Here is a 12,318-nt window from a genome sequence, read left to right as displayed (position 1 = left end):
CTAAGATAAATTTTATATCAACTAATTCTACTAGAATAGAGGTGGGGAAACAGGAGTGGAGGATTAACTCTGATTGACGGTAAGAAACATTTTCTCAGGAGAGATGACCTTTGACCTGCTCCTTCGAGAATGAAAAGGAAGAGCAATGTGGAAAATGGACTTCCAGGCTGAAGGAACAGCAAGATCAAAGTCTGAGAAACTTTCTGGGAATGGACAGACAACCAGCCCAGCTGAACAGGAAAGACAGAGAAAGATGATGATGGCTGATTGGTGCGTCATGACATTTTTACACCTATACTCCACTAGGTCTTCATCCAGGCCAGAATCAGTCATGTTCACAGAAGGGAAATATTATAACTACAGTACTTCTATCCTGATACTCATCAAAAAAACACTTATTAATTGCAGCTCAGATATGCAAAAAGAAACCAAAAACATTTTTTAAAAGCTTGTGAGGTTAGGTTACCTTTTCTTTTTTTTCTTGGGTGTCTTGGTCCTCGTTATTAGTGATTTTATTGGCCTTGTTATGTGCACTAGGAATGACCTACCACCACAAAAACAAGGAAGGGGGAAAAGGAAAACATTTAAATGTCACAATCATTATGTGGCTTTAATTTTTTTAAAAAACAATTAAAATCCTACTTAACTCTCTAACTTCACCTAAAAAGTAAAGACACGAGAAGTACAATTCAAGGCAAACAATACAACTTGGGAAATCTAACAAGCTATAAAACCCAAAATGTGCGTGTGTGTGCGTCTGTGTGTGTGTGTGTGTGTGTGTGTGTGTGTGTAGCATCAAGGGGCAATAAATGCACAGGCTTGTGTAGATCCAGAAAGTGAAGATGAAGACTAAGAAGGTCACAATACTTACTGTCATCCAAACATCTCATTTTGCAAAATACACTTTTAAGGGTAAGCAAAGTTAATTCCTAGAACACTGAATGCAACATTTATCTCACAGATCTACCTTATTCATCATTGTACCCCAGTTCAAGTATGATATCTAGCACACTGTGCACATTCAATAAATATTTCACTATCACTGCTAGCATATAAATAAATTACAAAGCTACTTACACTCCTGGATAAAAGGTCAATGAGAGCTGGAATTTAGTGTTATTTATCACTATAACCCTGTTGCTCAGAAAAAGCCTAATACATAGTAGTGTTGAATAAATGTTTATAAATGAGTCAAACAGTTCAATTTCATAGAAATAATTTTAATTCTTAATGGTGCCAATATCACAGATTACTTTTTGACTCATTTCTTTTTGTAAAACTATCTATAAAACATCTTAGGAAAATACAAAGCTGTTAAGTGATTTTTTAAAAAGGATCCTTAAATAGCTAACACAAATAATGTTGGCATGAAATCTGATGACAGACATGCAAATTAAAAGGAAAAATAAATATCCTTTCTCAGAAAATTAAAGGAACTTCCTGCCTAGGGATAATTTAAAAAACAGAACCAAAAAAAAACTTCTCTCTAAAGGCAATTTAAGGGACTTCCCTGGCAGTCCAGTGGTTAAGACTTCACCTTCCAATGCAGGGGGTGTGGGTTCAATCCCTGGTCAGGGAGCTAAGATCCAACATGCTTCATGGCCAAAAAATCAAAACAAAAAACAGAAGCAATATTGTAACAAATGCAATAAAGACTTTAAATATGGTCCACATCAAAAAAAAATCTTTAAAAAAATAAAAAATAAAGGCAATTTAAGATTAATTCTTCTTTACTTTTAACTTAGAGTCTAAGGAAATTAATTTTGAAATAAATAAAGTCTCAGGAATGTTTCACTTAAGTAAAAAACAACAGTAGTGATACAGCAACATGTTTTTGGTGCTTCCTATGTAAATAGACACTGTACTAAATATTTATTTCTCTATTTATTTATTTTTAATATTTATTTGGCTGCGCCAGGTCTTAGTTGCGGCACTCGGGATCTCCTATGCAGCATGTGGGATCAGTTGTGGCATGTGGACTCCTTTAGTTGCAGCAAGACGAATCTAGTTTCCCGACCAGGGATCGAACCTGGGCCCCCTGCACTGGGAGTGAGGAGTCTTAGCCACTGGACCACCAGGGAAGTTCTCTGTTTAATATATACAACAACTTAAGTCAGAGTTCAAAAACTAGTGGGTCTACAGGTATATGTTTCTTGTCCTAAAGAATTTTAAAACAGGAGCTTCCCTTGTGGCTCAGTGGTTAAGAATCTGCCTGCCAATGCAGGGTACACGGGTTCGAGCCCTGGTCTGGGAAGATCCCACATGCTGTGGAGCAACTAAGCCCGTGCGCCACAACTACTGAGCCTGCGCTCTAGAGGCCACGAGCCACAACCACTGAGCCCGCGTGCCACAACTACTGAAGCCCACACGCCTAGAGCCTGTGCTCTGCAACAAGAGAAGCCACTGCAATGAGAAGCCCACACACCGCAACAAAGAGTAGCCCCCGTTCACAGCAACGAGAGCAAGCCCAAGCGCAGCAACGAAGACCCAACGCAGCCATAGATAAATAAATAAATAAATAGAATTTTAAAACAAATACTTTGTCTCTCTAGAAAGTTATAATATCTGCCTACACTGGACCTACTTTCTCCTCTGAAAAAACCAGCTGAAACTGAATGGCAGAAGCTTCGTGATGGGACAAAATGTTAGCTGCCATTCACAAAGTTTGCAAAGTTTGCTTATCAAAGAGCAGAGAAATACCTTTCTGTACGCATACTATTAGCAAAATTTGGAAGACAAAAGGCCCACCAAAAAGACTACATCTTTAAGAAAAGTAGGACAGCACATGTTTCTTATGAAAGTAAAAAATATATTTCTATACAACTAATACACAAAATGTACACGTGTCCAAAAAATTTAGGTGCCATTATGAAACAATGATATTAGGGAAATACAAACTGAATACAGGAAAAAATAAAACAACACATGATAATAAATTTAATGAACTGAAGGCATGATGCCAATTTCAAAAGGGTTTGTTTTTTAATATATAAAAAAAAAACCTAATGCTACTGTGAAATGCAATTTTAACTGGAAAAAGTTACCATGGCATAAAAACTTTCTATAGAGGTGTACAGTATAAATCATGAGTTTTGCTCTCAAATAAGCATTTACCAAGTAAATCTAAGCAGATACACACATTTCTTTCTAGCAGGCTGAAAAAACAGTTGAGGAATTTAGGAGGAAAAGCTTAAAAAAGTAATGTGTTTTTGATCCTCCTAAACCACCTGCTAAAAGCACAAATATCAAAAAATAAAATACAACTCAAAAAAAAGGTACAAATATAAACACCACTGCTCAATTCATGGTGTTGATGAGAATTTCCATGTAACCAAGGCATGTTTAGACACAGGGCCTTGATGGAAATGACTTATTTGGGGGTTTTGAAGAAAGTCTCAAAGTTTAACGTAAACTGGTCAAAAATAATTAAGAATTTGGCTATATTTTCTATTCCTGTGATGACCAATATAACTTGCAAGAATAAGTAAGCCAAAGAGAGCACCATTTGGCAAAGATTTGAAACTTGATTCCTTTCATTTCCTTATTCAACTGGAATCACTCTGTGCTTAAAAAAAAAAAAAAGGAACAAATCATGGACATTGATATCATCACCATCGCTTGGCTAGAATCACAGATAGTTCAATGCTTGATGAACCCAATGCACAATGTAACAGTCTGTGATGCTGCCTGAGGGTTAAGTAACTTGAACATGGGGCCATGCTGAAGACACTTTCCCTTTTATTGAACAGTTGAAAGAAATTGTACTGTTTATGTCATCCAAATGAAAATTTCGACCTCAGCTCACCAACAAAGGCTAGATTAAAATCTTGGCCGTTTTGGCTGACTTTATAACCTATTAAAATGCTTTGAATATTTTTCAGTGGGGCATTTGCAAGTGACCACATAAATGTATAATTTGTTTGGCTCATTCTCGCTCAAAACTATTTCTTTGGGGCTTCCCTGGTGGCGCAGTGGTTGAGAGTCCGCCTGCTGATGCAGGGGGACACGGGTTTGTGTCCCGGTCCGGGAAGATCCCACATGCCGCGGAGCGGCTGGGCCCGTGAGCCATGGCCGCTGAGCCTGCACGTCCAGAGCCTGTGCTCCACAACGGGAGAGGCCACAACACTGAGAGGCCCGCATACCGCAAGAAAAACAAAAAACAAAAAACTATTTCTTTGGAAGTGTCATTTGGCAGGGAATAATCTGGCCAATTTTCCTACAGAATTCAGTTTCCAGAAATAAAGTGATGGCCTCAATGACTTTCTCAATATTATAAGAGTTAAAAGGTGGATTCCAATAAATCTAGAATTTCAAATTGTATAAAAATGTGAAGACTTATTCAGTTTACCTCTCTCAATTAGTCTAGATGGTGTAAATGGAGCACTAGGACTGGAAGGGACTGTGCTGCAGTGCAGTGCACCACAGCAGAGCTGCCCAGGTGGGGTGAGGCTGCAACCCACTTGTGCAGGCAAACTACAAGCGTGCTGAAATAGCATGTTGATGCCTTCGCCCTTGGGACAGCCAGACATCTATTTACACAGTTTGCCATACAAATATTATTTTCTGTATTCCTTGACATAAAAAAAGGTTGAAAGGCACTGCATTAGCGAATTGAAAAGAAAATTTTTAAAAAATATGCAGAGTTTTGCTACTGTTCAGAAGTGTCTATGTTTTGAACAGCTGTCTTCCATTATAAAATAAAGAAAAATAAATATTGCTTCCAGGTACAGGGCTTATGGGGCTGCATATTGCAATATAAAATACACATCCTGCCACTAACATCTGTGTATCAGAGTTCTAATTCCATACCAAATAAGTAATTTATTATAGAAAAAAAATTCTATGATTAAATACTGCTCTTTGCGAATTCAGAATCTCCAACAGAACATACAACAATGCAACACGTCTGAATTTTTACATGCCTGTAAAAATACCTACCATTTGGTGGCCCCTGTAGAATGTTTTTAACCCTGACCTACTCTGTATTCAAAATATTTTATAAACAAAGTAACTGGTTCAGAAAGGTTAGGTAACTTGCCTCCAAATTAGCAAAACTGGTAAATAGGGAATCAAGGAATCAAAAATGGGTCTGTTAGACTCCACTGCATACTGGAATAACTCAAATTTGACCAGGAAATCAAAATCAGAGGAAAAAAGGGAAAATTGAGGTTAATAACTAAATTTTAATGAAGTTAATGCTTCCTTTAAGTAACAGTAGAATAACAGTAAAAATATATTGAAAAATACTTGGAGGCAAAAGCTTGGTCCACAGATTCAGAGAATATTTTTTAAGTAGCTTACTCTTGGAGTGGATGACAAGCTCTGAACAACAAACACCACAGGGTTTCCTGCATTCTTAATGGCCTCAACCGCTTCTCTGTGAGAGGCATTCTGCAAATCTACTCCAGACACCTAAAAACACAGAAGCAATTTATTTCAATTAGAAGGGCAGCCGATCTTGTGGATAGGTTAATTCAAAGTTCATGCGTATTATCTAGTTATGATAACAGCCAGAGTTGAATGAGTTATACCAAAGCCAGAAAAAAATAAGATTGACCCAAAAAAGCTTTGCTGTTTTAGGAGATCATGTTTAAGGATATTAATGTTTCACCTTCAAGAAAAGTAAATAAGGTAAATATCTTAATAACAATGGCCCTGATTAAATATAATTATCTAAAATATGTAGCTCAGTCAGTAACAGAACTTTAAAAAGCTTCTGAGCTTGTAATGTCACCTCTGCCACTATCACAGTACACAATTCTGAGGGAGGGCAGGGGGTGGGGATCTCTCTGGATTCACCTTCTCTCAAGTAAACTGAGAAGAATGACATTTTAAGCAAACTGCCCATTATCACAGTTGAGAAGCTGAACATTTCTCAAATTATATCAAAAAAGAAGTATGAAAACACCCATAGGTTCTTTCTAAAAGAGTTCTGTGTTCAACAAATTTGAGTATGTGGAATCTAGAAAAATGGTAGCGATGAACTTATTTGCAAAGCAGAAATAGAGTTACAGATGTAGAGAACAAATTTACAGTTACCAAGGGGGTAAGGGGGTGTTGGATGAATTGAGATATTGGGACTGACATATATACACTACTACGTATAAAATAGATAACTAATGAGAACCTACTGTATAGCACAGGGAACTCTACCCAATGCTCTGCGGTGATCTAAATGAGAAGGAAACCTAAAAAAGAGTGGATATATGTATACATATAACTGATTCACTTTGCTGTACAGCAAGAAACTAACCAGCATTGTAAAGCAACTATACTCCAATAAAAATTAATTTAAAAAACCGGGGCAAGTGTAAACATCTCCTTATTATATAAATCTGAGAGAACATAACTTGTGAACATGCCCATAATCTCAAAGAGCATTCTGTATTTATCAAACATATTTACAAGAACCAATTTTTGAAACTGATAACGTAAGGAAGCCTTGGTAAAAGTTGAGGTGGTTTACAGTCAGTTGATAGCGACAACTTGTGAATATTGTTTTGCCGTAAGGGGATCAAAGAAATAGGAATGTAAGTGAAGAGGGATGTGGGATCAAGTTTGGTTTTTGTTTTTAAGATGGGATAGATTACAGTAATAATGATGCAGTGGAGAGGAAAAATGAAGGTAGAAAGGAGTGATGACTGTGGAAGCAAATCCTTGGACAGTGAAGAGGGAATGACTTCCACTGTACAAGTCAGACTGCCTCTAGATAGAAGAAACACAAATAGTTCATTTGCTGTGACAAATACAGTCAGAAAAAAGCTTTGGTATGCAGTGGGAGCAAGGGGAAACTCTCTTTTGACGGCTTCTATTTTCTCAATGAAATAAGAAACAAGGACCATAAACAGAGATTAAGACTGCAGCAGGAGGTATAGGAGGTTTGAAGTAGTTACCTCTGAAAGTAGAAGAATGGAACAACTCGGGAAATATTGCAGGGCTACAGGGCAGAATTAAAGACCCACTTGAGGGGGTGGTCATGAATTTAAAATGAGACCAGACGGCATGGGTGGTTATTTTCTCCAGTCATGCTAGAGATCTGAAATAAGCAAAAAGTTGCACTTAACGAGGATGTGGTTCTCCCAGGCAAGTTCAGTGAAAGGAAAGAGGATCAAAGGAGTTGGAAGTATATGCAACGGAGTGATAGGAGGACAAGTCACTGAATCTGAGCAGAGTGAGGAAGAAAGTGAGCATGCCAGAAGCTGAGAGACAGAGAAGCGAGGGTCCTAAGGTAGGAGGTAGGAGCCCAGTGTGTTAGAGGGGTTTAAAGCCAGGTTGAGTCTAAAGTACAGAGAAAGAGGAGAGAGCGGAAAGAGGTGAGGTCAGGGAGGCAGCTGAAGCCACCTGCAAAATCCAAAAGGCCATGGCAAGAACTTTGGCTTTTAATTCTAATAGGCATCAATGATTATTTTAATGCTCTGTAAAAGCTCTTTTCCCATATGACTTGAGGAAGGATACGAATAATAGTAAATGAAAAAAGTACAGACAAAAATTAAAGTGACACATAAAAGCTGTCACAACAGTTTGATGAAGCTTCTTTCAAATAACCTGATCCCCAAAATATTCAGCAGTAAGAGAAGTAGAGGCTATATGAGAACTACTTCTTCCTCTAGTAATAATCAGTTTTTGTTTCCCTAACAGAGATTTCCACATTGTTAAATGGGAATCACCGAAGTCGGAAAGGTAGGAAAAAAACAGTATTCTGTCATATTACAACACAAAAATAATCTGTTTTTCTCAGCTTTAAACTTATAACTTAAGAGTATGTTCATTCACACAGATGAAGACCCATTATTAAAAATTACATGAAATTCTAACTTCCTAGTTTAAAAAACTCTTCTTTATACGGACCTAAACCTTTCATGCAATTGTTTCAAGACAAAGAGAAATGATTATTAAACTTCACTAACAAAACAAACAAGTAATGCTTTTCATAGAAAAAAGTAAACAAATGACTCGTTATGCTTCACAAAATATATATTAGAGTGTAACATTTCAGGGCTGTTGTGAATTTGAAGAAATATAAATTATTAAATATGAGATAAAACAGTGGGTTCTTATTAGTACGTGTATGAGTGATGATGATTAAATGAGAGAATACTTTATATTCAACTGAGCGCAGAGAAAGATGAGAAAAAGAAACAAAATTCAAAAAGATTAAAAAAGTAAACAATCCAATTAGAAAACAGGAGAAAAACATGAACAAACATTTCACCAAAGAGGGTACTGGATGGCAATCAAGTACATGAAAAGTTCTTTCTCATTAGCCATTAGGGAACCACAAATTAAAACAACAGTGATATCACTATATACCTATCAAGAATGGCTAAAATGAAAAACAGTGACAACACCAAATGTTGATGAGGATGCAGAGAAACTGAATCACTCATACATTGCTCGTGGAAATACAATATAGTACAGCCATTCTGGAAAATAGTTTGACAGTTTCTTAAACTAAAAAGGAACTTAACATACAACCCATCAATTACACTCTTGGGCATCTATCCCAGAGACACAAAGACGTATTTTCACTCAGGAACTTGTATACAAATGTTTATAGGAGCTTTATTCATAATAGCCAAGAACTGGGAACCACCAAAGTGTCTTTCAGTGGGTGAATGGTTAAACGGTGGTACCTCCAAACCATGGAATACTACTCATCCATAAAAAGGGATGAACGAGGAGGAGCCTTCAGGATGGCAGAGAAGTAAGACGTGGAGATCACCTTCCTCCCCACAAATACATCAAAACTACAACTACATGTGGAACAACCCTTACAGAACACCTACTGAACGCTGGCAGAAAACCTCAGACTTCCCAAAAGGCAAGAAACTCCCCGCATACCCGGGTAGGGCAAAAGAAAAAAGAAAAAACAGAGACAAAAGAATAGGGACGGAACCTGCAACAGTGGGAGGGAGCTGTGAAGGAGGAAAAGTTTCCACACAATAGGAAGCTCCTTCACCGGTGGAGATGGGGGCTGGGCAGAGGGGAAGCTTCAGAGCCAAGGAGGAGAGTGCACCAACAGGGGTGCAGAGGGCAAAGCAGAGAGATTCCCGCACAGAGGCATAGTGCTGACCAGCACTCACAAGCCTGAGAGTCTTGTCTGCTCACCCGCCAGAGTGGGTGGGGGCTGGGAGCTGAGGCTCGGGTTTCGGAGGTCAGATCCCAGGGAGAGGCCTGGAGTTGGCTGAGTGAACATAGCCTGAAGGGGGCTAGTGTGCCACAGCTAGACGGGAGGGAGTCCAGGAAAAAGTCTGAAACTGCCTAATAGGCAAGAGACCATTGTTTCAGGGTGTGCGAGGAGAGGAGATTCAGAGCACCGCCTAAACGAGCTCCAGAGACTGGCACGAGCTGTGGCTATCAGCGTGGACCCCAGAGATGAGCATGAGATGCTAAGGCTGCTGCTGCAGCCAGCAAGAATCCTGTGTGCAAGCACAGATCACTATCCACACCTCCCTTCCTGGGAGGCTGTGCCGCCCACCACTGCCAGGGTCCTGTGATCCAGGGACAACTTCCACGGGAGAACATACGGAGCGCCACAGGCTGTTGCAACATCACCTCGGCCTCTGCCACGGCAGGCTCACCCCGCATTCCGTACCACTCCGTCCCCCTGACTGATTGAGCCAGAGCCCCCCAATCAACTGCTACTTTAACCCTGTCCTGTCTGGGCGGGGAACAGATGCCCTCAGGTGACCTACACACAGAGGCGGGGTCAAATCCAAAGCTGAACCCCAGGAGCTATGCAAACAAGGAAGGGTAAGGGAAATTTCTCCCAGCAGCCTCAGAAGCAGCAGATTAAATCTCCGCAATAAACGTGATGTACCCTTCATCTCTGGAATACCTGAATAGACAACAAATCATCCCAAAATTGAGGCAATGGACGTTAGGAGCAACTGTAGACTTAGGGTTTGCTTTCTGCATCTAACTTGTTTCTGGTTTTATGTTTATCTTGGTTTAGTATTTATAGCTAATTACCAATAGTAATTAGCTGTAAATCAATCTTTTATTGATTGGGTTGCTCTCTTCCTTTTTTTATATACATATTTTTTTCTTTTTCCCTTTTCTCTTTTTGTGAGTGTGTATGTGTATGCTTCTTTGTGTGATTTTCTCTGTATAGCTTTGCTTTTCCCATTTGCCTAGGGTTCTGTCTGTCCATTTTTTTGTTTTTTTTGTTAGTATAGTGTTTAGCGCTTGTTATCATTGGTGGATTTGTTTCTTGGTTTGGTTGCTCTCTTTCTATCTTTCTTTTTTAATTACTTTTAATTTTTTTATTGTTAATAATTTTTATTTTAATAACTATATTTTCTTTTTCTTTTCTTTCTTTCTTTTTTTTTCTCCATTTTCTTCTGAGCCATGTGGCTGACAGGGTCTTGGTGCTCTGGCCAGGTGTCAGACCTGAGCCTGTGAGGTGGGAGAGCCGAGTTCAGGACACTGGTCCACCAGAGACCCCCCCGGCCCAACATAATATCAAATGGCAAAAGCACTCCCAGAGATCTCCATCTCAATGCTAAGACCCAGCTCCACTCAACGACCAGCAAGCTACAGTGCTGGACAACCTATGTCAAACAATTAGCAAGACAGGAACACTACCCCACCCATTAGCAGAGAGGCAGCTAAAATCATACTAAGGTCACAGACACCCCAAAACACACCACCGGACGTGGTCCTGCCCACCAGAAAGACAACATCCAACCTCATCCACCAGAACACAGGCACCAGTCCCCTCCACCAGGAAACCTATACAACCCACTGATTCAACCTTACCCACTGTGAGAACACCAAAAACAACAGGAACTACAAACCTGCAGCCTGTGAAAAGGAGACCCCAAACACAGTAAGTTAAGAAAAATGAGAAAACAGAGAAATACACAGCAGATGAAAGAGCAAGGTAAAAACCCACTGGACCAAACAAATGAAGAGGAAAGAGGCAGTCTACCTGAAAAAGAATTCAGAGTAATCATAGTAAAGATGATCCAAAACCTTGGAAACATAATGGAGAAAATACAAAAAACATTTACAAAGACCTAGAAGAACTAAAGAGCAAACAAACAATGACAAACAACACAAAAAATGAAATTAAAAATTCTCTAGAAGGTATCAATAGCAGAATAACTGAGGCAGAAGAACGGGTAAGTGACCTGGAAGATAAAATAGTGGAAATAACTAATGCAGAGCAGAATAAAGAAAAAAGAATAAAACGAATTGAGGACAGTCTCGGAGACCGCTGGGACAACATTAAACTCGCCAACATTCGATTTACAGGGCTCCGAGACGAAGAAGAGAAAAAAAAGGGACTGAGAAAATATTTGAAGAGATTATAGTTGAAAATTTCTCTAATATGGGAAAGGAAATAGTCAAGTCCAGGAAGCACAGAGAGTCCCATACAGAATAAATCCAAGGAGAAAAGTGCCAAGACACATATTAATCAAACTATCAAAAATTAAATACAAAGAAAAAATATTAAAAGCAGTAAGGCAAAAGCAACAAATAACACACAAGGGAATCCCCATAATGTTAACAGCTGATCTTTCAGCAGAAACTCTCCAAGCCAGAAGGGAGTGGCAGGACATATTTAAAGTCATGAAAGGGAAAAACCTACAACCAAGATTACTCTACCCAGCAAGGATCTCATTCAGATTTGCCAGAGAAATTAAAACATTTACAGACAAGCAAAAACTACGAGAATTCAGCACCACCAAATGAGCTTTACAACAAATGCTAAAGGACCTTCTCTAGGCAGGAAACACAAGAGAAGGAAAAGATCTACAATAACAAACCCAAAACAATTTAAAAAATGGTAATAGGAACATACGTAACGATAACTGCCCTAAATGTAAATGCTCCAACCAAAAGACACAGACTGACTGAATGGATACTATAATAAAACCCATATATATGCTGTCTACAAGAGACCCACTTCAGACCTAGGGACACATATAGACTGAAAGTGAGGGGATAGAAAAAGATATTCCATGCAAATGGAAATCAAAAGAAAGCTGGAGCAGTAATTCTCATATCAGACAAAATAGACTTTAAAATAAAGACAATTAGAAGAGACAAAGAAGGACATTACCTAATGATTAAGGGATCAATCCAAGAAGAAGATATAACAATTGTAAATATTTATGCACCCAACACATGAGCACCTCAATACATAAGGCAAATGCTAACAGCCATAAAAGGGGAAATCAACAGTAACACAGTCATAGTAGGGGACGTTAACACCCCACTTTCACCAACAGACATATCATCCAAAATGAAAATAAATAAGGAAACACAAGATTTAAATGATACATTAAACAAGATGGACTTAAGTGATAT

The 12,318-nt window shown here is 38.8% G+C and overlaps 1 protein-coding gene across 1 annotated transcript in view; it reads right to left on the bottom strand.

Annotated features, from left to right (window-relative positions):
- PATJ (PATJ crumbs cell polarity complex component) overlaps nt 1-12,318 on the bottom strand; it is a gene marked incomplete at its 3' end in the record, with an annotated part of 366,093 nt that overhangs the window by 212,871 nt on the left and 140,904 nt on the right. The window contains exons 25-26 of the mRNA XM_079698741.1: nt 5,302-5,412; nt 467-544 (exon numbers count right to left, since the gene is read on the bottom strand). Coding sequence (XP_079554867.1) covers nt 467-544; nt 5,302-5,412 — 189 coding nt within the window. The remainder of the gene's footprint in view (nt 1-466; nt 545-5,301; nt 5,413-12,318) is intronic.

Source organism: Hyperoodon ampullatus, assembly GCF_949752795.1.
Source record: "Hyperoodon ampullatus genome assembly, chromosome: 2".
Lineage (NCBI taxonomy): Eukaryota > Metazoa > Chordata > Mammalia > Artiodactyla > Ziphiidae > Hyperoodon > Hyperoodon ampullatus.
The sequence above is the reverse complement of the archived record's forward strand: the minus strand, read 5'-3'. Positions and strand labels throughout refer to the sequence as shown.